Source organism: Pinus tabuliformis, chromosome 8 (assembly GCF_031772625.1).
Source record: "Pinus tabuliformis cultivar Carrire ecotype Pingquan chromosome 8, CPIR1, whole genome shotgun sequence".
NCBI lineage: Eukaryota > Viridiplantae > Streptophyta > Pinopsida > Pinales > Pinaceae > Pinus > Pinus tabuliformis.
In genome coordinates, this window is record NC_142294.1 from 1878150297 (window position 1) to 1878178214 (window position 27918).

At 39.9% G+C, this 27918-nt stretch overlaps 1 protein-coding gene and 2 long non-coding RNA genes across 3 annotated transcripts in view; 1 reads left to right on the forward strand and 2 right to left on the reverse strand.

Moving 5' to 3' along the window:
- Window positions 1-5796: 5796 nt before the first annotated feature.
- Window positions 5797-13853, forward strand: LOC149243882 (uncharacterized). The gene is made up of 2 exons (XR_016246709.1): window positions 5797-6157; window positions 13513-13853. It is a non-coding gene; the product is annotated as an uncharacterized LOC149243882 (long non-coding RNA).
- Window positions 7173-27918, reverse strand: part of LOC149243883 (uncharacterized) — a 115892-nt gene continuing 95146 nt past the window's right edge. The window contains exon 2 of the long non-coding RNA XR_016246710.1: window positions 7173-7298. This is a non-coding gene — a long non-coding RNA (uncharacterized LOC149243883). The remainder of the gene's footprint in view (window positions 7299-27918) is intronic.
- On the reverse strand, window positions 9494-15807 carry LOC149243884 (lipase-like PAD4). The gene is made up of 4 exons (XM_089374651.1): window positions 15627-15807; window positions 13477-13801; window positions 12586-13347; window positions 9494-10466 (listed from the first exon to the last, which is right to left on the reverse strand). The coding sequence occupies exons 1-4, from the start codon at window positions 15650-15652 to the stop codon at window positions 9690-9692; spliced, it is 1890 nt and encodes a 629-aa protein (XP_089230777.1). The 5' UTR covers window positions 15653-15807; the 3' UTR covers window positions 9494-9689.

The following is a 27918-nucleotide window of genomic DNA, read 5'->3' on the forward strand; positions in this document are numbered from 1 at the left end:
AGTCAGTATGGCTCAATTTAGGCAATTTCTAGATGGTTTCTCAGATGGAACTTTTGGGGAATGATGTATTCAGATGACTATGTTCCTTTAGGGTATGAAACAACTCTTTTAGGGGTTGATGAGCCCTAATACATCGACACATAAGTTCGGGGTTGATGTGCCCAAATATATCTATAACAATGTGTCCACACTGGGAAGCCCCATGCTTGTACTCTGATGTGCCCAAATATGTCTATAACAATGTGTCCACACTGGGAAGCCCCGTGCTTGTACTCAACCTTCTGCTATGTGTGTTCAAGCTCATCCAACTAAAAGAAATGGAGAAGGGGAAAATCTAAACGAGCAAACCTATGTCAGAGGTCTTACATGCTTCTTTGAAGGAACAACCTCTTCTGCTCTCAATAAGTTGGGATCCCTCTTCCGCCCCAAAAATAAATAAGTTCCTATGCACAGTCCTCTTGAAAAAATACAAAGGCGAAAGAAGAGAAAGGCTTTTTGCGCAGAGAGGTGAAGCATGCAACTCCACCGGGGTACTGACCAGGCTTGCTGGAAGTGGAGAAATGTGTGTGTTCCTGTGTGACTCTGTTGGGGTACTGTCCAGGCCTGCTGGCAGCAGAGCAACACCAGAGATGAAAACTTATACTCTGAAAATCTTCAACTCGTGAGCTAAACTATCCTTCCCGATTTTGAAACACTGTGATCAAGCTGAACTTTTGATTGTGTTTGATTGAGTTGGCAAAAGGTGAATTGCGTATGTCCATGGGGTAAGTGGGGAAGTTGAAGTAACCCGCACAACAATTCAATACTCCCCAAAAGACCAAGGCCCTGTGTTATCAATGAACCAAAACAGAGAAACTGGAGCTCTACCAGTGTGTTGCCAAGTGTTGTAGCGGCTACAACCACCCTCCAAAATTTTGGCCTGCATCCATTTTTAGAGCCTCCTTCGAGAGCTTTACTTGATGACTACACACACTTGGGTTCACTCCATGAGCTCATGTGAATATTCGCACCCACCTTGCTTGATCATTCCACCCAAGCTTTTGCATGCTGATATCATTGTCATGCTTGCGATCGAGTTCTAGTCATACTCAAGGTCTTCACTTCATGTGTACATGTTGAGTTCGCTATGTAAACAGCTGTCGCACTCACACATGGAGCCACATACACTGTGGCACAAGCGTCGTCACAATCAACCTACGATCAATCACAAGTGTTGCGCTTGTCGCTCACGTTGTCAGCCAGTCATGTTGAGCATGTGTGTCTGGATGGTTTGAGTTGTCTCGTCGTCTAGTCATGTAAGTGTGTGTTCGCAAGATCACGTATGCATCTTTCACGTGTTCACACACTTAGTCACTTTGTTGAAGTTTTGACGACTGGATTCCCCTCTGACAACTGAACCATCACCCCGCCATTGACTCGATTGACTGACACCAGAACAATGCAGAAGCACTAAGCAAGCCATTCAAGTTGCGCTATCCGCAAGCAAATCAATCAACCTTCATTCTGGTCAGCCGAAGAGTTTGACCTGACAGCCACCCGGGACTGACTCCCCTCAAAAATTGTGCAGAGGTTGCAGACCTTGCCTGCTCTGTTCACTAAGAAAACTACGCAGATAGGCCAGACAGACACCAAGTGCCCATCCCTGTCTCCCTAAAAAATTACAAAGTTTTTCCAGTCAGCCCTCTAGTCAGTCGATCGTTTGCTCACCCGAAAAACTGTGTAGTTTTCATGAGCAAGCCCTCTGCTACCCAACAGTCCGCTCAACTCAGAAACTATGCAGAGGTGATCAGCAGGACAACCTCCCAACATCAACGTAGTTTTTCCCACCAGCAGCTTTCACCAGCTGACTGCCAGTTCCCTTAAGGAATTGCGCAGTTTTTGCTGCCAAACTCCAACAGCTGACTACCAGTTCCCTCTAGGAACTGCGCATTTTTCGCTACCAAGGTCCCAGCAACGAACTGCTAGTTTCCCTCAAGGATTTCATAGTTTTTGTTGCCAGTGACCAAGCAGCCAGCTACCAGTTCCCTGCAGGAATTGCACAGTTTTGGCTGCCAAGCTCTCACTGCCCGCTCCTTCTCGAAATCATGCAGATTTTGCTTGCCTGCCTTCCCGCAGCCCAGACAGTTCCTCTCAAAAACTGCACAATTTTGTCCTCCAGCTGAGCCAGATCCCACAGATAGTTATTGTCAACCTGGATTGTTCATCTCCATCGCTTAGTGAATGTTGCGCAGTTTTCATCAGCAGTTTCTAGAGCCTCCATCCCACCTCGCAACCTTGTCTCCTCTCCCGGTCACCTGCATCTAAAATGACCATGCATCATGGTAGACTAGGAGGTTTATGGATTTGATGTCGTCTCGTCATGAGTGACTGTAGATACAGGTACACAAACAAACATGGTGTGATGACGGATGGGATGAACAAGGGGAGCACATGCAGAAGGACATGTTCGCCAATGGACGAACAAACGATGCATGTAAAGAGATGTGCCGGTGAACGGATGATCATGCAGAGATTTGTTCGCGGAAGAACGAATGAGCAAACATGCAAGATGTGTTCATGGATGGATGGATGGATGGATGAACATGCACCTTTTGCGAATGGATGAACCTATCAAGCTTACCAACAGACAAGCAAGGAGAAATGTGTGAATGCAACATCAAGCAAACCAACGACCATCAAAGACTCTACACACTTTTCCATGCGGAGGTGAAGCTGTGACACACCATGAGGACATCCATCACTCAGCAACACTGCAGCTCGACATGCACACCAGCAGTAGCATGAATGTACTGGCACTGTCATGTCAAGTCTTGTCATGAGTCATGTTGTCCACATCTCTACTATGGGCCATACTATCAATCAATGTAATGTAACGTGGAAGTCCAAGAGACCAACTTGTTGTATGAAGAGTCATGCAAAGTCAAAAAGTCATGGAAGTCAAACAAACATGAGGGTAGTCAAACAACCACAAGGGTCAATTTCACCCTTGGATATAAATACCCCCTCATTTGTACATGTAAAGGAATTTTCACCTTAGCTCCTCCCACATAGCCTTGAGAGTCTGTAATCTTTTCTTTGAGGAGTAAGTAGTGGCTCCAACGCCCTGCCATGGGGTTAGTGATGTATGGTGTAACGATGTGTCTTGGAACTTTTGCTTAATTTAGAAGCCTGCTAACAAGCCAACACATTTTCACACATGTATTGTAACTGTTGTAAGACTAATCTTGAACACTTGTAATGCATGTTGCTTTAACCTGTGTTTAACACTTGAACTCATTCACTTATAATACATATCCGTTAATGAAAATATGTTTTATATGTTGTTAACGTTGTCTCACCCATGTTGGTTACCTCCCTAGACATCAGACATACCTTTCACATAAAACTTGTTATAACAACCGTTGCACTCGCGCGAACTCATTTGCTGAGTGTTTCACGTGTTATCTTCCCTTGTGTGTTGTGATTGCGCATCCATGTGGAATGTTCTTCCGGAAGATGTGCATGTCTTGTTGTGTTGTGTGTTCCTAACAGAGTTGGGGCTTCCTCCCAACCGACTTAGGACTCACTCCCACCCTCTCCCTCTACAGTGAAAGAAACATTGACACAAGTGACACTAGCAATCACCAGGCATGCGAACCTCACTTCTCAAAGACAAAGCATACCACTCTCTTGTGCTAAAAAGCAAGAGTTGAGGCAAATCTTTAAGATAATGTCAACCAGGCCATCATACTGGATGGGACTCCCACACCAAACAGTGTGAGGTCTTGTTGGGACTTCATACCGGGGTGATCCCCTGAATGTTGGCGGGTCAAGCACCATCAACAGGAACCTTATAGAGTCTTCTTCATTATGATAATGTGGATATCCCCTTTTTTGATAAATAGTGGGGGTTGACGTGGCATCCTCTCGAATTATGGTGGCTAAAACAAGAATCTCAACTTATGAGTGTCATAAATTTTGCATATAGAATCTGATTAAGGCGATCCGTGTGCCATTGGAAAGGTCTCTATAGAATAAGTTTTATAAGGTGTAACACTAGAGTGACAAAGTTTTACCTCCAAGAAACATCATTTAATGCCTCAAAATGCTCTTGGAAGGTTTTAGATTCCAATTTTCCAAACTAGGTCCCATCGGTAAAATGGTCCTGTGAGTTGATTCCTCCACTTTTTCCACTCTAAAGCATTGAGATGGATGATAAAAAATATAATGATCCAATCCAGATCATATGCTGATAATTCAAGAACGAAAAAGCTTAGTGTGATTGGCTTGAGGTTCAAATTCCCTCTTTTTCTTCAGCCCACTTCATCTTTGCAATCTATAAGAGAGTTAAATGTTTTGGAGAAAGTTAAATGTTTTGGAGAAAGAGAAGATGAGATGGAGCATAGTGTAATAAGAGGCAAGACACCATACTAAGGGATTCTATCACACAAATCATGACATGTAGACTTATAGAAGTATGGATATATTAACAAGATGATGATGAGTGAATAAGGTTGTATGAATTTTGACGTTGATTTTTGTTGTATAAAAATATGCAACCCTCTAGTTCAGGGTTATTGATGGGCATTTAGATTGTCATTTCTTGTCAATCCTATAGTCATAATTTTTTATGTATGTGTCTCATGAACGTAAGCCTTTTCTAAGCATTCTCACATTTGATGACCAAACTAGATGATTAAGACTTCTACTCATTTGATTGTATTTGGTTTGCTTAATTTCAAGAAAATATGACATATATCTAGTATCTCAAGTGTTTTCTAGTTGAATTTGTAATTCACATTGCATGGACTAATGTGGTTTGGTCAACAAAAAGAGCAATGCATTAATCATTGAGAGATTTTGAAGTAATCTCACGACAATCTATCAAAAGGGATTTGACTCTTACATAGTTGACCATGTTTAATGTCCATCACATTTCAATCAATTAAGATGAAAATAAATTCAAGGGATTTTATCCCCCTCATTGATGAAGAATGACCATTACATTACGAGCATTAGAAGGAAAAAAATAACTCCTCAATCATTAGGACCTCCTCCAAATATCCATTGCATTTTATAATTTGAATTAGTGAAGGAGGGAGAATGGCTTTGATGTGTTGAAAAGAGGAAATCAAGTATATAAGATCCATTAATCAAGGATATAATTGATTGGGTTAGTTAGAGTCTCTAGCATAAGAGAGAGAGATATTTATTTTCTATTTTTTTGTTGAAAACCTGTAAAATTACATTTGAAGTGTTGTTTATGTGAATGTGATTCCATGAGTGCCTTTGGGTAGGGCCCACTCAAGGGGAGGTCATAGGAATCCTCACTTCATTTTATCCGTGTCATTAGTATTTATGTTATGAATTTATTTATACTTTTGTGGAATAAGGTATTTATTTTGTGTTAATTATATTTTTATAATTACTCTTATTTCTTTAAATTATAATAATAAGTGTCTTGAAATATAGTCATTGTGAATTTATTAACATGGTAATTAATGTTTTGATAACTTCCATATTTTGGCATTTGCATAGGGGTTATTGATTTCAAAGAGCTTCCTCACCTTATTAACTTCTCATTTAGTAAGAAATGGTGTTACCTTTATCCAACTTCTAACAAATTACAAAGAAGAGATAGAACTTGGAAGCTAAAGCCACCACCTTAGTTTATGAGAAGTTAAGTCCAATGAACCACCCATAATTTTTCATTCATCTTGGTACACCATTTTCATAATATTTGAATTGCTTACATTTATAAAGTCCGGATATACGTTGCACATCTCATAAATTTACACTTTGGATAAACAATTTAAAGTGACTTGTGGAGTTTAATACAAAGATCCAGGAGTGAATCAAACACATCTCTCCTGACATCCGAGATTTCCTAACATCAGAGATTGAATGAAAAACGCTTAGAAACTCAAAAAAGTGAAAATATGGACGGTCTACTAAATCCTCTCAGGCAATTTAAAGTAACTTATGGAGTTAGATTTGCAAGTAGATTTGGTTTGTGCTTCGTTTTGTTTCCACAAGGTTGATCATGGAACATAGTGGCTATGGAGATTTCCATGGGCGTACCAGGTACGAAGGGTTGCAGCCTCGATCTGCTCGAGACTCGAGACTCAAGCATTGTGGGTTCGATGCGTGCGGCAGGAGACTAACTCGACATTTCTGGGTCAGTATTTCCTTGACGTTTTTTTAGGTTTGGGCTTCGTTTTGTTTCCATGCTCTCTGTGCATTTAGAGTTGGTTTAGTGAACTCCTCGAGATTGTTGGGTGACGGGTGATTTCGGGTAGGAAAACACTGCGCTTTTACCTCTCCAAATCCTAGTTCTCCCGCTCTCCCAGTGCAGCAGCGCCCCTTCGCTCTCGCTGGTTCTATTCTTGGCTCTGGGCAGCATCTTGTTTGCTGGTCGCACATATCCTTGGCCTTTCCTTAATGCCGGAGGTCTGCTTACTAGGAAGGTTGCATTTTCGTCTTTGTGATGTTGTGTTCGGTTATGGGGAAAAGGGACTTTGGAACTAGGCCATAGCTTCATCAATCGCCGTGCCTTTTAACAGCTCAGCTTCCATTGATTCTTTGCACCGTCTATCGCCGTGAGCTATACCTCGGCCCAGGTTTGTGGAGGTGGTTTTTCCTCCCATCTCTGTTGTGAGTGGTCTCCTCGGTTTCTTAACTATTTCGGGGGCCTTGCATCGACTTCTGGTCACACTCAGCTGGTTCAGTCTTCAGGAGGAGGAACACTGGCAAGGGGGGAAGGCACACCCTTAACCTTCGAACCGCTTAACCCCCAAATCGCAAGACTCCCTGCAGCCAAGCCAGAGTCCAATTGACGCTATGAGGGCTGCCATAGACTTCCAACCTCAGTTCTCTGAGGACACTAAGAGGGAGGTCTAGGACATGGAAAATAAAATATAATGGGAAAGACAACAGCTCCCTAAGGAGCATCTGGAAGTAGAACCCAAAGGCAGGGTTCATGACCCTGTTATTCTTGAATCAGTACACCAAAATTCTTAAGCTTCTGGAATTATACTGGTTCAAAGAAGTGTTTATTGCACGAGTTATTAAGGAGAAGGGCATCCAACAGAATGCCAGAGGAGACCAGCTACATGTCATGGATCAGAAATTTGACATTCTTTGTCACGAAATCTTTCACATTGAAATTTTAGTTGACACTTTTGCAAACTCTCCTGATTCTCCCCTGGTCCAGAACATCCTTCCCAAGCATATGGAGATTTCCCTCCAATCTTATCCTTGTGTTGGAGTCAATGGAGCAGAACTGCAGAGGAGGATGATGCTAAAGTAGGAGGATGGACCTTTGGTTTAATCTTTTACAGCCAGAGAGGGAGTATCAAGTATCCTCTTGGGCAGCCAGACTGCCTGGTTCTGGCTCATAATGGTAACATCTAATGAGAAAGGAAACATCTAGTACTAGAAAACTTATATTATGTAAGGCAATATTTAACAAATGTATTTAGCTTTCTCTATTTGGTAACTTATAAGAAACTAGACATGTTCTAAATATGTATTTGTAACCTCTTTAAAAGGCTATCAAGCCTCATGATAATAGAAGTGAATATGTCTTCTATCTTATCTTGTGTGGCTGTGCTTGATTCATTAATTCTGAGCAGAGTTTGTAAGATCCAGCTGAGCTGTGAGGCTTAGAGAGCCCCACCTTCGATTAATTGCAGATCAATTGGTATCATAGCAAGTCGCCCCTTGGGGCCTGATTAAAAAAAAATTATGCTCTAAATTTTTGCTACTAGCATTGTCCCTATTTTCCAGCCGCTATAGGTTCTTATTTTCCAACCATTCTACATTCACTTTCTTTCTTAATATTTATCTTTTTCTTCACACATTCCCTAGCTATGATGTCTCAATTCCTATGCTTCATCACAACATCCACAACACCCATGGCCACTTTTGTTACAAGTCCGCAACACATTTATAGTTCAGGAGCAACATTCAGAGCGGGTTTCCTTTGGAGATGTGCCATCCCCCCCTACTTTAATAGGCACCTGCTTCACATTCATCAGTTCCAGCGTAGTAACATCTGACTTGGGTTCATTTGGAGACGTGCCCTCCCACCCCAAGCTGTGTAGGCACCTACTATTTCATCAACAATCAACATCACATCACATCAACCCTAACAATGTCTGGCTTGGGTTCATTGGAGACGTGCCCTCCCACACCAGGATATGTAGGCACCTGCGACTTCATCAACATTGAACATCACGTCAACTCCAGCAGTGTTCAAAAATCATTTCAGCCATGGCTTCACATTTAAACTGGGAGGTGGAAAGCAGGGGATGCTTTCCATCTATACCGGGAGGAATTGGGCAGCCCGACTGCCTGGCTCATAATGGTAACATATAATGAGGAATGAAACATCTAGTATTAGGAAATTTATATCAAAAAAGACAATATCAAAGTAATGTATTTAGCTTTTCCTATTTGGCAACTCATAAGAAACCAGGCATGTTCTAAATATGTATTTGTAATCTCTTTAAAACGCTATCAAGCATCATGATAATAGAAGTGAATATTACAACCCTCTATCTTATCTTATCTTATCTTGTGTGATTGTGTTTGATTCATTAATTCTGAGCAGAGTTTGTAAGATCCAGCTTAGAGGTGAGGCATAGAGAGCCTCACCTCCAATTAATTGCAGATCACCTCTCCATCAGTGTTGTTATGCTTTTTCTTTCAAATCGAACTTCCCTGATTCTACCATGGAGAACATCCTTTCCAAGCATATCTAGATTCTCCCTCCAATCTTGTCCTCGTAGAGAAGCCAATGGAGCAGAACTGCAAAGGAGGATGCTAAAGCAGGAGGATGGACCTTTGAAATTTGAGTTGGCATTCTTGTGAACTTTCCTGATTCTGCCCTGGAGAACATCCTTTCCAAGCATATGGAGGTTCTCCCTCCAATCTTATCCTGGGAGAGGAGCCAATGGAGCAGAACTGCAAAGGATGATGCTAAAGCAGGAGGATGGACCTTCGGTTTAATCTCTAATGTTTAACTTGGTCTCTACAGAGAGAAGGAGCATCAACTTCCCACTTCATCATTGTTGTTATACTTTTCTTTGGGGTTATTAGTAGAATAGAAAGCCCTTTATTTCGGTTCGTAGTTAGTATGAAAAACATTACTGTTACAATGATATATGATGAAAACAATGATATGTTGTCACATCTGTGGCCTTGGTTTCCCAGGTAACAGGCCACACAAGGTGCTGTCTGTACTCATTTTTTAGTCATATTAATACCAATGCCCAAATCAATTAACGTTTTAAAGTCCAATGATTTTACTGTGATACACAAACACAAACACAGTCAACGCTTCTCAAAATAATCTCTCAACATATTAAAAAATTAAAAGGAAAGGAACAATCTTATTTTATGAACATAATTCTTTCTGAATCACATCCAGTAAACAAAGTTTTTTTCCTCGGGGCAACCTATGTTGGCACATGGCACATAAAATATTGAGAACATGTGCAACACAAAGATATAATCGAATTCTCTATATAACATATAACATTGTTCGTGATTGTCTCAATACATCTGACTTTTGAAAATTTACGCAGAATACATTTTCTTTCTTAAAAGTTAACCATCAAACAGAAAAATACCTAAGGCCATCACGCTATTTTAAACAAATGAAAGGAAATTACATCCAGAAAGCAAACTTTTTCCCAGTTGGAAATTTAGCGCGTCCAAATTTCATTTTTCATTATCTCATACAAAGGAGAGTTCCATTCAGGAAATTGAATTTGTTTGTATTCCTTCCATTCTTTCCACCAATCCATGAAGCTGCTTCCTTCCAAGAAAACATCTGCAGAAATGTTACCATCATTGATCATTTTTGTCACATAATCTTCAAACATCTCAAGATTTTCTGGCTTTGGGTGTTGTGCTTGCTTGAGATTTTCCAAGTCTTTCATAGCCTCTTCTAGATGTGCCCAAAAGCATGAGTCCTGAGTGAGGGATGCAAGTTTTGTGCGAGATTTCTGACCTCTTGAACTGCGTGTTTTTTCTTTCTCTTCCATCCATGTCTGAAGAACTTTATGGCGAGTGGCTCTTCCATTTGAAAGATAATTGCCTTTACCTTTAGACATGCGGTAATAATATGCAATATCCAGAGGTTCCACAAGTCTCCTATAGGCAGTGCCAGCGTTTATCCACTTATTTTGGGTTTGGAAATCACTTGGCAACTCATTTCTCTCCCACATTGAAATAAGGTCATCCCAAAACTCGGCTAACTTAGCCCTCCGGAAATTTGCATCGATATCCTTCCTGTCCAGCTTCTTGAAGGAATCATAATATGTGACGCCATTTTCCTTCTCACAACGCTCCTTATACCACTCAAGCTCAGCCATGATACATTGTTTCTCGCTTAATTCAACTGCTAGCTTAGCAACGTTTGTGCTATGCTTGTTTTCCATATTTCCTGCTCTTTGTAGGGCAAACTGTGCATGATCATTCTGCAGGACAATTCAAGAATGCATTTCAAGCATCAAATTAAAATAAGAAAATGAAATTCCGCAATGCAGATAAAAGTCCGTGCTACATCAGAGCCTAATATCAAATCTTACACACTAGGAAACTGGCAGAACTTATCGAAAAGCAGAGATGGTAGCCCTCTTTTTGTTATCAAAGATCAAAGGAAATAAAAAATAAGCTCTTGTTTTTTTGTGTGTACAATGTTCATTGCAGAGAGATCTAAAGGTAAGAAGAGAGGATAGCCTCTTTTTGTTATCAAAGATCAAAGGAAATAAAAAAAAAGCTCTTGTTTTTTTTTTTGGGTGTGTTTACAATGTTCATTGCAGAGAGATCCAGAGGTTTAACCAGAGGAAAGTAACAATCCACTGAACATTGGCAGTTCATCAGATTGCGATATTGTTGTTGTCACAGAACGGAGGTGCTTTACGTTCCAGGTTGGGAAGATGCTTGTGTGTCTATATATGTACTGTTCTTATCAAATATAAAAGTGTACGTGTGTGTATATATATATACACGTTCATGTTAATATAGGATTCATTACAGGTGGAGAGGTGTTTTTCCTAACTACCAAGAAAGGGATACGGATCTACCAGATTTTTGAAAAGTCAGGATCTGGATACGATGGGCAATGCCTCGTATATAAAATACAGTAATATATACGATGGGCAACGTTCATGTTAATATAGGATTCATTACAGGTGGAGAGGTGTTTTTCCTAACTACCAAGAAAGGGATACGGATCTACCAGATTTTTGAAAAGTCGGGATCTGGATACGATGGGCAATGCTTCGTATATAAAATACAGTAATATATACGATGGGCAACATTCATGAAATCTTGATGATAGATCTCAGTTGGGATTTGAAACGGTGACCGAAAATGATTTTTACTGTGCATTCTCCGGTAACTAAATCTAACAGTAATATATATTTTTTAATTTTTAAAAAACATATTCAAAGTTAAAAAAACCTTTTCATGAATAACAACATTAGAAATGAAATTATTAGTTAATTCATAAATGTGAAGATTGAAATCATGATGCTTCAAAAAAAAATAATTATTAATACAAATTTGAGTGTCTTATTAGTGATCACTCTATTAATATGATTGATGTCTAGTAAGTATAACTACATGTCAAAAAATGGCTATATATACTTACTAATTGAATATTTAAACTCTACGTCCTAATTAACCTGTTATCTTCCTTGACATTTGGCAAACCTAAAAATTCCCGTCTAATTACAATGGTAAACGAATATTGTACCTTATTTCAGGATATGCTATAGTCTATGTAACATATTTCTTAAGGACTTTCGCCTAAAGTTGGATGAGATTAATCCAATTAAATTATTAATGACCAAACCATTCTTTGTACACTATCTATTATTATCTATCTATTAGATTAAAGCTTTCTTAGAATTATAAAAATTGAAAATTAATATTTTGATATGTCAAACCGTTCCTTGTAGCTTTATTATGTGCTAGGCAGCTTATAACAGCTTATAGGTATTTATCAACTTATACAACTATACAGCCTACAGATTACTAATAAGTGTTCTAACTAAAAATCTAAAGCTTAGAATTATAAAAAATTGAAAATTAACATTTTGATGTGTCAAACCCTTCCTTGTAGCTTTATTATGTGCTAGGCAGCTTATGACAGCTTATAGGTATTTATTAACTTATAGAATTATACAGTATACAAATTACTAATAAGTGATTTAACTAAAAATTTAAATAGAATATTTAAATTTTTTTCCAAAATCTCTAAAGTTATTTGCTGGGGATTTGGCGTGTGAGCGCTAGTTGACACAGGATCTGTTTCAACAGCATGGGATTCTTTTCCATGTTTGAGGGATCAATTTACGTGGCAGATCCTACGTGGATCGGTATCCATATCTGAAACAGATCCACAAATCCAGCATTCACATAGGATTTTTGCCGAAAAGTTTTATCTTTCTAAGTATTTAATACAACCAGATTTAACATGGATTTATACTTTTTATAATATTTTAAATTAATTTAGTTATAAAAAATCAGCTGCAAAACAAATATATATATATATATATTCAATTTTATTTTAAGGGAATTGAGTATAACCTGAGCCCCAACACCAATAGCTTCCAGTTGCAATGACAATCCCATCTTGTATGAGGATTCCGAGCTAGGTTTTGCAATTCTTCTGCCGCTTATAGATTTTTGTATGACACGTTTCAGAACGGAACCATACCCTATATGCTCTGACAAACAGTGTTTAACTATATTATCAGAAGGTTTTTCATTGCTTAGCATTGTCAAATGAAGCATCTTGAGAACAGTCTCTGAATTATTAATGCATGCTGCGCCCTCGCCTTCGCCTGAACAAAACATATAAGTGCCAAAAGGTCTGTATGGGCTTCTCTTGATAGCACCATCTAACTCCCTTAGAGAGTCAAGCCCATAGTTTGCTATTGTGTAAGTATGCTGCAGGACATTATTAAGAAGAGCCCTACAGGCATCCTGAATAAAAGAATCAGGTGCATTTTTACTGTCGTTAGCCATTATGCTATGCCAATAGGGTAAAATAACAACCAAGGGCTCAGCAATTGACTCAAATGGTGCAAGGAGCATCCTAGGAACAACATCATGCTGGGAAACTACATGACAAAAGTTCCCTGCCCAATTTTCACGGCCAACTGCTTCACGAAGTCGTCCATCCCCCACTAAAGGACATCCAAATGTTATACAAAAGGGAGAGCTTTGCCTCAGCCTCTTTTCCAGTACCCATAGTGTGGCCAGAGTCGCAACAGCACCTCCTAAGGAATGACCCACAAATATAATGGGTTTGAGTTTCCTTTGTTTTGAGTCTGTATAAATCTGTATCTGTTTGATCATGGAATACACCAACACAATGTTACTTTTTTTTTTTCGCAAAATTTAATAGTTAATAAGTGATGAAGCATTCCAATTTCCCGGTAAGATCATTCAGTCCTGAAAGATAAATTAGTTTACCTTTGCTTGGAAATCTGTATCCTTCATAATATGCAGGAACAACTGAAGAGCTCCCTGATGGACGAGAGCTGGTTGATCATCATGACCCTTGACACAACCAGAGAAGAACTTGTCGTGAGTTTGTATGTTGCCCTCTCCATATTTGCTTTCTTTGACGATGAAACCTTCTATTTTATTAAAAGAGGGAAAGGCAACATATGCAACGCCTTCATATTCATTCAGAGTATAACTCCCAGAGTTGTTTGCAAGACGTGACTCTTCCAGAGCCTTGGGCAGTATTCCACATGAAACAAGGAAAGTTGCAATATCCTGACCGGCAGTGAACCTGCAACATCTCTGTACATTAGCACTATTCTAAAGAAGCATGTCAAAAACCAGATTATAACATCTCTGTACATTAGCACTATTCTAAAGAAGCATGTCAGAAACCAGATTATTGAATCTGCTATTTGTGGGCTAAATCGAATTTCCATAACTAATTACAGATCATAGCATTGTTTACCGCAATCCGATTCAAAATTACAAATTAAATGCCATCATTTTCACTTCAGAAATAAACATTGAATATAAAGAGTCCCTACATTGAAATCCAATTTTTAATCATGGATATCTTCCAACAACTCATAGAATCGATGTTTAGACCAATGTTGCACGAAGCAGGGACAAAACTGGGACCTTTTTTTGGGAAGTAAAGCGTCAGAAACGTTATTTTCCAAAAATAGTTGGAAGCGAAGCATCCTGTATATATTAAAAATATCTAAAACATCAAATTATTTGTAAAAATAGGAAAACATCATATTTGTACATAAATTAAGATAGATATGGCGTCCATTATACATTAATGATTAATTATTGGAGCATTAATCATTTAGAATTTAGATTTTTTTCCTCTTGTCTAGCTTTTGTCTCTATTTGATTCTCTATAGATACAAATCAACATTGTCCAATTTTGATCAAATGGGCTATTATAAGTCTTAAAATATAGTCGAGAAAGCTTAGCATGCCTAATCAATGACTATTTTCACTTGAGTGAAGGGTACATTTTTGAGAAGGCCATGACAAAGGAGTTCAACAATCAACACGGCCAACACTGGATACATATAGGGTTTGATGCTCTTGATTAAATGGCAATCATATACCCTCATACTTGTATAATCTAATGAAATGCCACAATTCTTTTGATCCTGAAATCCTGAAAACTGTTGTATGCTGAACTTTGAATGAGATATGAAATTTTATTTTCTCCATATGAAATTATGAGGTTGGAACCACTCTCAAACATCTTACATCTTAAATTATTTCATAGTAATGTTAAAAATTTAAGTAAAAAAATGAAGATGAAAAACAAAGATTTAATATCACTTCAAAAATTTAACATTACTATGAAAAAACATCTAAAAAGTGTCCATGAAAAATCCAGAAAGACTGTGGAAGTGTTAGGGATACATGATTTTTCACATAACAGTTCGAATATTCCCCCTCCCCAAAAAAATGCCCCACAAAATCGTGTGAACAATCTTTGTGATCACAATTTCGACTTGTAGAACCGCGTATCGGAACCGTCACGGTTCTAAAAGCCTAGGAACCACAAAAAGTAGAAAAAGGGCGAAACTGTGGTTCCGCCCGAGGATCGCTGGTGGATGCGAATCTGTCCCCTGAACCGGGAGAAGGGGCGATTCCTGCAGCATTGGTTTAGGCTGCTTAGTCCAGAGGGACATTAATCCCATAAACGTTTCAAATGTTTAAGAAAAAGAATTTTGAATATAAACACTCCATACTTGATAGACTGATGTTATGAATGTGAACTGGGATGCATGCATCGGCACAAATCCATTGAATTTAGTTTACCCAAAAATCCATCGTTTGTATCAAACCCAAGGAAATTAACAGCAGAAATAAAAATAAAAAAGTTTTACCCAAAATTCCGATCCAACCTTAAAGAAAGCTCTATATCATTCATTACAAAACTTCAAAACATAAAATGACAATAAAATATAATTTCACCTTACATAAAAATATTCTCATCTTCACCCTCCAATCATCAATTTAAGATATATACAAAATAATTTCAATTTTAACACAAGCATTTATCAAAATGTAAACAATCTTATCTTGCTAAAACGAAAATGATTTTGCAAGATCATCCTTACAGCGGGGTAGACGCCTCTGCTTCCATTTGATTTGCGCATCCCAGAAAATCAATGTAATTAAGCCTGCAATCCTGGGTGTCTTTATAGGTGGAAAAGAGAGAGCATAGCAATATCCCAGAAAATCAATGGAATGAAGCCTGCAATGGGATTGGAAGTGAGAGGAAGATGTGTATGTTAATGTCATTCGTTGACTTTTCACGAAACCATATCTTTCCCAGAGCTTGCAGGTTGCCTTCCTGGAAGCATGTATCATGGCGATCTATGGGCCAGCAAGGACGTCTTCCATGAATTTTCCTACGCTACAAGGATGCTTTGGTGGGACAAGGATAGGTAACAAAGTTTGAAGGAGGGAGGTATGATAAAGTTTTTTTTTTCAGAAGTAAAAGAAATATATTATATTGAGGCAATATATACAGCATGACCTGTAGATTACAGTGAAGCGATTTGGTTCCTATAAAAGTGAAGCGATTTGGTTCCTATAAAAATGGTGACCAGATTCATAAGACAGGTTGAACAGATTTTACATGGACATATTTAAAAAAATCACTGGGCACCATAGAGTCATGTGCTATAAAACAGGACACATAAAAACATAAATCACATGATATTGCCACATCGTGCAGCTGGATGATCTATTTGACAAAACATAACCAAAAAGATCGACAAGAGAGAGGAGCCCATGATATTACTCAGATGGAAGGCGACTGCCGAGACAAGCATTCGTCGGAGGAGGCACAACATTGATGAAGGCCGTGCCAGCTGATACTCCAAGTGTATGACCCTGGACACCCAAAAAAAAACGCAAGCACTTTGCTCCAGTCTGTGAACCTGTAGTGCTCTTTGATCTATCTTTGGATCGATTCATAAAGAGTGGAGAAACTTAACAAGACAGACTTGAAGGAGATGTTTGTGTCTTCAAATATTTTTAAATTTCTCCACTTCCAAACACACCATAACACAATGGGAAGGATTGGCCGCTTAGATGCCTCTTGTCTTCCCCACCAGGCAAAAGCTGCATTAACAGAAATGAAACACAGGTGAGGAAAATGTAAAGAAAGAGCCAGATCATACCAGATTTGTTGGGTGGCCACACATTTGAAGAACATGTGGAAGTTTGTCTCCTCCTCAGCGTTGCACAACACACATCCGCTGGGACCATGCAATGACCTCTTCCTCAAGTTTTCCCATGTTAAGTTTTTGTTGTAGAAAACTAACCATGAGAAAATAAGCACCTTGAGAGGACAACCAAGTTTCCACCATTGCACCGGAAAAATCTGTCTGACAGGCATATTTTTTTTGGAAACGAGATCACAGTAGATATCTTTTACAGTCGCTATCGGATGATGTGATAGGGACCATACTAAGTGATCTTCAGTCTTGGCCCACTTTATCCCTCCATCATCTAGTGCGTTCTTGACATTTTCCCAAGGTAATAGCAAGGCATGAGGAAGGCCAATGTCAGCAGCATCCTTCAGAGAAAGCATATGGCCCCTCCACTCCGCAATGATCCTGTCCCAAGTAAAAATACCCATTCTGTGAAGGAAAAAAAGAAGAGGGTCCGGAACATGGAGATTCCCCCTATAGCCAGCAAATGAGTCGATACCAATGAAGATTTTCCTTCCAGAGAACATCCTCCATTTCAGATTGATTATGAAGTATTTTTCCATTTTTCTGAAGCCGTGCCAAATTGCAGAACCCTGTTTAATTCCAATGGAGCCGAGCCTGAACCAGAACTCCAAACTTCTGCCTTTTTGATACTTCTGATGAATGATTGCACTCCAAGGACTTGTGCCGAAGATACCTCTCCACATGGATTTGCAGACCAGGGCTTTACCGAAAAGCCTTAGATCCATCAGACCCCAGCCCCCGAGCTTTTTTGGCAACGTTAGGAGATTCAGTTTTGTCAGATGGATTTTGCCTCTATCTGCTTTAGCACCCCAAATATAGTTGGCGGAGATCCTGTTCATGGCATGGATAATACTGGCCGGGAGGAGATAAAGATGGGCCCAGTATACCACCATTTGCATCAAGACAGATTGGGTGAGGACGACTCTACCTCCCAACGATAAAGATCTATGTTCCCACATCGAAATCTTGCTATAAAATCTCTCTACTAGCCATCTCCAATCATTCTTTGAATAAGCCTTAGCTTTAAGGTGGAATCCCAGATACTTGATTCCATCGGACAAAGATCTTGTTTCTATCCCGAAGAGATGAGAGATCCATAAAGTCGTGTCCCAATCGGTTTCATTGTGATACAGGGCCGATTTGGCCTTGTTAATAACAAGCCCAGTCGCCTTTTGGAAACGGTCAAGGATATTCTTAATACAAGCCCAGGATGCTTTTGACAACATTGCAAATAACAGGACGTCATCAACGAACAGATTATGAGAAATGTAAATTTGCTTGCATATCTTTACTGGAGCATACGCTTTTTCCTCCACTACTCGGTTGCTGTCCAGACTCAAGGAGTTCATGGCCAATATAAAAAGGAGAGGCGACAGTGGGCAGCCCTGACGCAAGCCCCTTTCCGCACGAAAATATGGAGAGGGAACACCATTAACAATGACAGCATAGTTAACATTTTCAATACATGCCATAATCCATCGAATAAGGCTGGGCTTCAGACCGATTTTCGCCAAGAGACTTTGCATAAATCCGCAGTCCAATACATTATAAAATTTTTGGAGGTCGATCTTCATAATAGCAGCTTCTGTTTTATGCAAGAACATAGAATGTAAGCATTCCTGTGTGCTGGCGACGACATCTAGAATATTTCGGCCCTTTAAAAAAGCATGCTGATTTGGAGAAAGATAGGATGCCAGCGTCACTTTGATTCTTTCAGCTATAATCTTTGTAATAATCTTGAATGTAATGTTGCATAAGGAAATTGGCCTGAAGTCCAGGAATGATTCAGGCTCTCCCTTCTTTGGGATAAGAGCAATCAGAGTGGAAGTAGTGTGGTTGTGAATGCAACCCGATAATCTGGATGCTTCCACCATACTGAGCAGATCCAATTTGAAGAGGTCGAAGAAATGGATCAAGAAATCAATTGTCCATCCGTCAGGACCAGGGGATTTGTCTTTCTTGAAAGACTTCATAACTCCAAGAAGTTCATTTTCAGTGACTGGCTGGAATAGAGCTTCGTTCTTCTCCTCATCAAACATTTCTGGAACCAAGTCTATGCCCCATAGAATATCCCTGAAAGCAATATCTTTTCTACTGCAACACTGTTCCTTGAAAAAACTAACTGTCTGCTTTGTGATATCCTCCTGTGAAACAATGTACCTGCCCTTATCATCTTTTATTTTCCAAATGGAATTTTTGGCTCTCCTTGTATTAGCATAGTTATGGAAAAACTTGGTGTTTTTATCTCCATCCTGGATCCATAAAGCTCTGCTTTTGAGCCTCCTTTTGCTTCCTCCTGTTGCAGCAGATTGAATTTTTCCTTCTTCAAATTCCTTAATCGGCACTTCATCTCAAAAGAGCAGGAGGCATATTCTGTTGATCCCAGCAGCAAGTCCAGTTCTTTTTGAATCCTCTGTAAATCTTTTCTATCTTTCTGACGCTTTTGAATCTGCCATTTTTTCACCAATCCCCTGATCTCGGCCAATTTTTCTCTGAAAGTAGAGAAAATGTGGAGATTGTCCCTTTCCTTAATCTCTTTCCATGCATTTTGAATGTATTCATTGAAAGCAGAACCTTGGAGTAGACCTATGTCAAACTTAAATGGGTATCCCAATCTGAATTGATTTCCAAGCCATGTTAATAGAATGGGGTTGTGATTCGATATCATAATGTTTTCCACAGATGAGCTTGGCATACCCAATTTTTCTATGATGCTGCTATGTACAAAAAATCGGTCTATTCTTTTAGCTATATAAGCCTTGTCGACTCTGCGATTTTTCCATGTCGGTTTCATCACCACGGGAGTAATATCTACCATATTCCTGTTGAGCATCTCTAAATTAATGAGATCAGCAAGTGCATTGTTTAACTTCCCCTGGCCCCATACCTCTTCAGATCTCAAAGCAGCGTTTAGATCGCCAGCAATAAGGAGATGATCGATGTCAAACAGATCTGTGGCAAAAATGCTTTTCCAGAAGGGAACACGGTTTTTATATGGCGCATATATATTAAGAATATTGATGGGAGAGTCGCATCCCCTGATAGAAGCCGCTATAATAATCCCTGCACAACACTTGTACGCCTTAGCTCTTACACGAACTGGATCCCAGAGAGTAGCCAGGCCCCCTGATAAACCACGAGCCTCTGTAGCAACCATGTACCATGTAGGGAGCATTTTCCTGAAATAAGATATAGTGTCCTCCCGGTTGTGCATGGTTTCCTGGATGAGGATTATACCAGGCCTGGAATGGAAAAAGAAATTTTTTAGCGTTATGTATTTGGGATCAACGCCAAGACCCCTAATATTCAGAGAGATGATAGGGATCATTTAGATGATTCGCCAGCCAGACTTGCTCTAAGGGGCTGTGAATCAGACATATCATAGATAGGCACCTCAACCAAAGACAAATTTCTAATTCCTCTATCAGTTACTGTAGATCTCCCTCTAAAGTGTCTGCTGCCGCCCCTACTCTTCTTCCGGACCGTAATATTCCTTGCCGAATCCGGACTGATAACAGGCATAGCATTGGGTCCAGGCTTGTGTATCGTAAGCGGCTCCAGTTCGAGGGATTTCCTATTAAGCAAATGATCCAGATCACTGTCATAGAGATTGACAGGCGATGATGCAGGGGAATTTAAAGGGGTAGGCCCGACACACTGTTCTTTTCCTCTATTGAGGCCCAGTCCAGCACGATCAGGTTGCGGCGATGAGGATGAGATAGGAATGGGAATAGAACCCACAGAAAAGTCTTCCCCCTTCGATAGCAGTTGATGAGAGTCAGGTAAAAACTCCTTCTGAATCATGGGGCGCGGTGATGGGACAGGCCTATCCTCTCTCGGCTCAGGAACGGGGGATCTTTGGATCCCAGACAGACTGCAAATGACAGGGCTATTTGAAGTATTCAGACAATCAGGGAAGGACTCAGGGGGCACAGACGGATCAACAGATTGATCGCGTGGGGGCTCAGGATTTCTGGGACAGTGAAACGGGATACTCGGGGAGGATGGAGAAGATGGTAAGTCGTTTCTGAACGACTTTTGCCTGTCCCGTCTAAAACCATACAATTTGACACTGGGGCAGTTTTTAACTAAGTGGCCCGTTTTGCGACAAGCAGCACACCTAAAAGGTATACCCCAGAAATCCAGTCTTTGATTAATAACCTGATTTTTCCAACTAATCTCAATATGGTCAGGATAACCTCCCCTAAACGGCTTTTGAATGAGAATCCATGCGATTCTTTTGTCCTTTTCGCCCAAGCACCATGGATCAACGTAGATGAAACGTCCTATAGCATTGCCAATCACCTCCAGAGTTTCACTGGACCAGAGCTCTAGGGGAAGGTTCGGGCACTTCACCCAAATAAGATTATTCATGGGGGTGTTTTTCAAAGGATTAAAGCCGATATACCATCTGTACAGAGCAAGAAAACTCCTTTTGAAAACCCATGGCCGACTCTGGATGGCTTCGGCGTCAGCAGCACTTAAGAAGTGGAAACAATACCACTCTCTCATAAGACTTGATATGACCGGGACGTAGCCAATGACTGGTTTCCAGAAGTTCGCCAGCCATTTCCTCATGTCAGAATCAGACATTTCGGGGAAATGCCATTTTCCAATAAGCGCCAGGTTCTGCAAGCTCTCTATTCTGTCGTCTAGCTGCGCACTCTCAATTCTTATCGCCGGCGGGGGGGGGGGGGGGGGGGAGAAGTTTTGGCAGGCTTGTGCAGCTTATTATAGCTGTGACTTTTACCCCCGATGCTTTTACCTTCCTGTGACATAGATGGCTTGACCACCAGGTCATCTAAAGTTGATCTCCAATCCCCTGCCAAAGCGGCAGCACCCCAGGCTTGTTCAGCCTCCACGGTGGCATTGATAAGGTCTTCCGTGGCGATGGCGTCAGAGACCCCCTCCATGCACCGCCAAAAAATTCCCTCGAGATATGAGGACAATCTAGATAGATCCAATTCCAGAAAAGTACCAAAAATCTAATGGAACCTGCCAACCGAAACTAGCCTCGTCCTATGGGAAGTAAATATCAAAGCGGATGAGGGTACAGAATAAGGACACTGAGAGAGAGATATCCAGGGCAATTCATAAAAGATCCTTCTGCAAATGATGTCCTGAGAGTGACATCTATTGCCACCCAGGACCCCAAAAAGGATATATTAAGGATTTAGTTGTAAGGACACGTACAGGGATTTAAGACGATTTAACTCAAAACATAATGCCAAGACCAATTTGAAAAATCCGGGGGAGGACAATAACTTGACCGGCCATCGGAAAAAAATTCCGAAGGGGAGGAAAGACCAAAGAAACCGGGACTCGATTCCAAGACCTCTGGAGAAACACTATGTGCTATGAAGAAGGTTCATCACAGTCCAGACAGCAACAATAAACCTTAAAGATGCACCACCAATATCCTATCTTAAACCTTACGTCAGTGCAAGGTTTATATATGACAATTGAATTTCTAAGTCTAAGAAGAATAGCTTTTATCATCCTGAAATTTCTTCATCAAAACCAGAGATTGGCATATAGTAGCTCATATAACGCTTAATGTAGAAAAATAAAACTAGGACGAATTCATCCAGACATATCAACGGGAAGATAGAAAGATCATCCATGAAATTCTAATAACAAAAAAGACAATAATGTGAAAAACGTAGAGCAGAGATGAGGAAAAACAGTCACTGACTTGGAGCAAGAGTCGAGACACCCCGAACGTGAGCTCCAGATGAAACAAACACCAGACATCCAGCTAGCGTCGCGATAAAAGATAATATTTATGTATAGAATAGGAATAAAGAGGCCATGCAAAGAAATATGAATAAGCTAAGGGACAGAGTAAAGAGCATGATGCGGAATGGACCTGTGCAGGAGGAAGGTTGTAGACCTGCGCAGAAGCCGAGCGTGGAAGGATGGCGGAAAAAGACTTGCGCAGAAGCCGGTTAAGGTAAAAAGGCAGAAGGGAGGCGGAAAAAGAGCTGCGCAGAAGCCGAGCATAGAAGGGTGGCGGAAAAAAGAGCTGCGCAAAAGTTGGTTAAGGTAAAAAGGCAGAAAGGTGACGGAAAAAGCCCTGCGCAGGAGCCAAGCGCAGAAGGGTGGCGGAAAAAGACCTGCGCAGAAGCCGGTTAAGGTAAAAAGACAGAAGTTTTAACTTGACCCAGATAATGACACCAACGCCCAACATTCGCTCAGCATGCATGGGGGACGTGTCGAAAAGATGAGGGCCCTCACGCAGGCCATTGATTGGTTCATGCTTACGCCGGAGGATCAACGTCTCAGGCCGGGATTGGGTAGCTGAGGATCCCTGGGTGCTGGTGGTTCGCCTGGTTCCCACGTCGCTAGCGCTCGCTCCGCTCCTTCAGTGGGTCATTAAAATTTAGTAATTATTTGGTGAGTGTTAATGAGATAAAATTATGAAATTGTAATAATTACATTAATATTTATTGCATTACTATTATAAATTTAATTGAGTGGTTACTAATAATATAATAAAAAATAAATTTATATTAATTATAATATTATATTTTTATTATAAATTTATATTAATTATAATATTATATTTTGTTTTAGTGTGGGTTTTTATTTTATAATAAATGTGATTAATTTCTCAATTTATAAGTGTAAAGAAGTAGGATTGAAATTAGTGAAATAAATCATATAAAGTGTTTGATAATTAGGGCAATTTATGTGCTTATTCATCATAAGAATTTTTGAGTTCAAACATATTTAACTATGGAGTATTTCTCACAATCAAGTCTACTTAGCTTACTACCCCATTTGCAAAACCTTAACAAGTATTGTTCATCATGAATTATTTACTTAGAGTTTCCTTCACTCATTTTATTTAAACATCAAGGAGCTTCCTCAACACAACATATGAGATATTTTTAGGGTTAAATGTATAGAGTAAGCTCTTTCACTCTTTTTATTTAAGCATCAAGAGGCTTCCTCAATGCAACATATGAAATATTTTCAAGACTAATTGTGTAGATTAAGGCATTAATATGTGACCCATATCCTTAGAGATGATGATGAATGCTATGAAATTCATTTCATTAGTTTCAGTGTCACTACTTCATTGTGTAATGCCCCGTACTAATAAATCAATAAATTAATAAATAAGAATAAGAATAATAAGAATCATGCTTTGATATATTTAATTTACTTTTCTTACTTCGTATTAATATATATTAGTATTTGCTAGGGTTTTGCAGAATATTTTGAATATTGAGTGTTGGAAGTTGAATCACAACTTTGAAAACTCAAATCAAAAGTCAATCCCACCAAGTAGTTTATCCTAAATGGTTCTATGAGTGGTTCGCCGGGGAGTGGTGAAACCCCCTCCTATCGTAATGTAGTTGCCAGATCCCATAGGCAAGCAGAAGGAAATGTAGGTTCTTCTAAAGGAAGTATAGGTGAGGAGGAAACCCATGTGGTTGGTGCTCAATGGCAAGCTCGATTGAAGGGAAAATGCCTTCCAAAGGCCTCAACAAACCCGAAGTTTGTCATCCCCAATAATAGATTGGAGATATCAAGACAGTTTTTGAAAGACCATGCTCTGATATGCAAATTCATGGGCATCTGGCCTCGAGAACATGACATCGTAAAGTGAATACAATTAAAATGGCGACCAAAAAGATTGGTGGAGCTGAGATTGAGGGCCAAAGGTTTTTTTACGGTTATCTTTTTTGACCTAGAAGATCGAAAGAGAGTTTTTGAAAACAACCCATATTTCATGAATAACGTCAGGTTGTTTATGAAATTTTGGGAGGGATGCTATAATCTAGAGGAGGAGCAGTTTCTAGCAGCCTGGATTTCAGTGCGACTTTTCTCCCTCCTAAATGATTTATGGGAACCATACATTCTTGAGGGCATCAGCCTTGCTATTGCAGACTTTATGAAAATCTTAGAGATCACCAAGAAGAGGAGGCAAGCATCATATACTCGAATTTGTGTTTATATGAACATCTCAAAACCCCTCCTTGAATCAATAGATCTTAAGTACCATGACAAGATTGACACAATCATTAGATTACAAGCATGTGCCCTTCAAATGCATGCATTCCATGAGTATGGGCACTTGATCAGAAATTGCCCGCTAACCCTAGTGGACAATCAGAGGAAAAGGTGCAAGGGCGAGAGGATGGATTTCAAGAGGTGGCCAATAAGAAAAGTAGGCCTGCCCGCAACCAATTGATGCAGTCAACGCAAAAGGGATCAAAAGATAAGAACCAGGTTAAACATAGAGACAATCCATTTACATATCTCAGGTAGCTCAAAAACCTTGGTGCAACGATGGAGATGGAAGAGCAGCTGGGTGAACATCCAATGGAGGTGGAGGAGCAAGGAAGTCGAGTGGAGGAGCAAGACAATAATTGGTCGGAAAAGCCTAACCCTAAACGAAAAGCCATAAAGGACACCTGAGATAATTCAGATATCAAAGAATTGCTTGCCACTACTAGTAATATCTTGGAGGCAGAGAATCGACAGGACAAACTGAGTTCAAATGAATGCACAATGTTGGAGTTCCTCCGAACATGGGCTAGAGCAGAAGCCCAAGAGATACCTTTAGAGCAATGCAACATTTCCTCCATCTATATGGGCAATGGCGACAAAGCAATGTACATTTGGAAGGGGATTTGAAGAGCGCTAACATTGGAAAAGGGGACTCCACAACTGCATCGAACCAAAGAACAAGAAACAAATGAACAAAATAGGAAAGGAAGAAAAACTATTAGAGAGGTGCTAAAAGAGGCTGACAAGTTTTTGTTAAACTCAAGGCAAGCTAATAAGCTAATAGAATTTCAAAGTATTTTCTCCAAATCACCTTTGCTTCTCAATGGTCTCTTGGAATATTTGGGGCCTCAACAACAATGGTAAGCAAATGTACTTGAAGACTAGGATAGAGAATGAAAAACCAGAGATACTAATCTTGTAGGAAACAAAAGTTTCTAGTATGAAGTTAACAAAGATCATGGGTAAATGTTGGAGAGGTAGCAATTTAATGGCCATTGATGCACAAGGAAGCGTGGGAGGCTTGACGGTCATATGGTATCCCAGAATGGTAGTTTTCTACGACTGGGTGGCTTAACCCAATATCCTCTTGGGGTGCTTTCGTTGCTCTGGAGCAGGAGAGCTAGTTTTCTTGACGACAGTATATGGTCCCTCAGTACTAGGAAAAAAAGAGGGCTTCTTGAATGACTTGCGGAGTATGAGAGGAAATAATCAGGATGAGTGTTGGATCATAGGAAACAACTTCAATATAATTCATAGTCTAGAGAGAAAAAAGGAGGGATTAGGAGATTAGAGTTGACGTCAACACTCTTTTAGGAAGTTATCCAAGATCTAAGGCTTGCAAAGGTGGAAAATGCTAAATGGCATCCACACCTGGAACAACCACCATGGAGGTCGACACCACCAGGTGGATTACCATCTTGACTGGTTCCTCCTTGAAGAATTACTTGATCGAGATCTATTCGTGGAGGCCACCATTGTGCCATGTCTAGGATCAGATAACTAGCCAATACAACTGGAGAATAACCTGAAACACCTGGAACAACCATCGTGGAGGTCGACCCCAGGTGGCTTACCATCTTGACTGGTTCCTCCTTGAAGAATTACTTGACTGCGATATATTCGTGGAGGCCACCATTTTGCCATGTATGGGATTAGATCATTGGCCAATACAACTGGAGAACAACCTAAAAATGGCACCGTGCAATAGGGAATTATGCTTCAAGAGCTCCTATCTCCAAAACCCCAACTTTTTATCAAAATTGGAGGGGTGGTGGTAGGAAATTTCAGTCGAAGGAGAAATCTAAGCTAGACATTTCAACTCAAATTAGAGGAGTTAAAACTAAGAATAAAGCAATGGAACCAGTTGAATTTGACAACATTCACTCAGAAAAGAGGAAGCTAGAAGCATGTATAGAAGAACTCCAACAGGAAATTATAAGGGAAGGTAGAACCAAAATCTTGGCAGATGAGGAGGGACAAATTATTCATGACTAGAGCTGCACTATAAACAAGATGAATTGCTATGGAAATAGAAGTCCACAATTCAATGGTTGCTTGAAGTTGAAAGAAACACCAAGTTCTTTCACAAGCCCATGATCAAACACCAACATTACCACTGGATATTTTCCCTAACTTCAAGGGATGGTATCTAGTTGGTCGAACATGAGGACATGGAGGCATAATTAGTTTCCTTTTAGTAGGATTTGTTGTCGGAAGGTGAATAGGACAAAACTGAAGCCATCACTAGGGTCACTGACCATATCCCCAACTTGATCAATTCGAAACAAAATGCCACTCTTATGAGGGAAATTTCATTCACTGAGGTGGAGGAAGTAGTGAAAGAAATACCCAACAACAAAGCACTGAGACTAAATGGATTCATGTTAGACTTCTTTATGGCATGTTGGCCCTTCATGAGTAGAGAAGTACATGCCTTGGAGAGGAATCAAGGTGCCTAAAATAGGTATGGTTTGGTTTGAATGCAACTTTTATTACTTTGATTCCTAAGACCAATAATTCGAGTGATCCAAGTAGCGTCAGACCCATAGCCCTTTGTAATGCAGTGTACAAAATCATCTCGACGGTCATTGTTAAAAGACTGAAGCCCTTGCTAAAACATATTATTGCCTTGAAACAAACAGGGTTTGTGGAGGGACAACAAATTTTGGATGGAATAGTCACAACATGTGAAATAGTCCTCTTGCTCAAACATGCGGTAGGAAGCCTAAAATGTTAGTCAAGCTTGACCTATCTAAAGCATACGATAGATTAAATTCTAACTACTTGCTTAGTGTCTTGTCTTTTTTGGGTTTTCTTCTCACTAGATTAGATGGATCAAGTCCTTAATATCCACCCCCTTCTTTTCTATATTGTTGAATGGCTCACCCAACCATACATTCAGAGCATCTAGAGGTCTCAGAGAAGGGGATCTACTTTCCCCCTTCTTATTTATCATAGCAACAAAAGAACTTGGGAGATACATTAAAACAACAGTGAACCATGGACACCTTAAAGGAATCTACATTTTGGATCAAGATCTTCTTTTGACATACCAACATTTTTTTGATGACATTATGTTGTTTGGAGAACCAATGATGCAGGAGACGAGAATGTTGGATATCATCTAGTCGGGTTTTTAGGA

Excerpts from the sequence above, each read along its gene's own strand:
- LOC149243884 (XM_089374651.1), bottom strand. The coding sequence starts at position 15,652 with ATGGAAGCAGAGGCGTCTACCCCGCT. Across the intron at positions 13,802-15,626 it reads GCAGAGGCGTCTACCCCGCT|GTTCACTGCCGGTCAGGATA; the intron begins GTAAGGATGATC and ends GAGATGTTGCAG. Across the intron at positions 10,467-12,585 it reads CTATTGGTGTTGGGGCTCAG|AATGATCATGCACAGTTTGC; the intron begins GTTATACTCAAT and ends ATTGTCCTGCAG.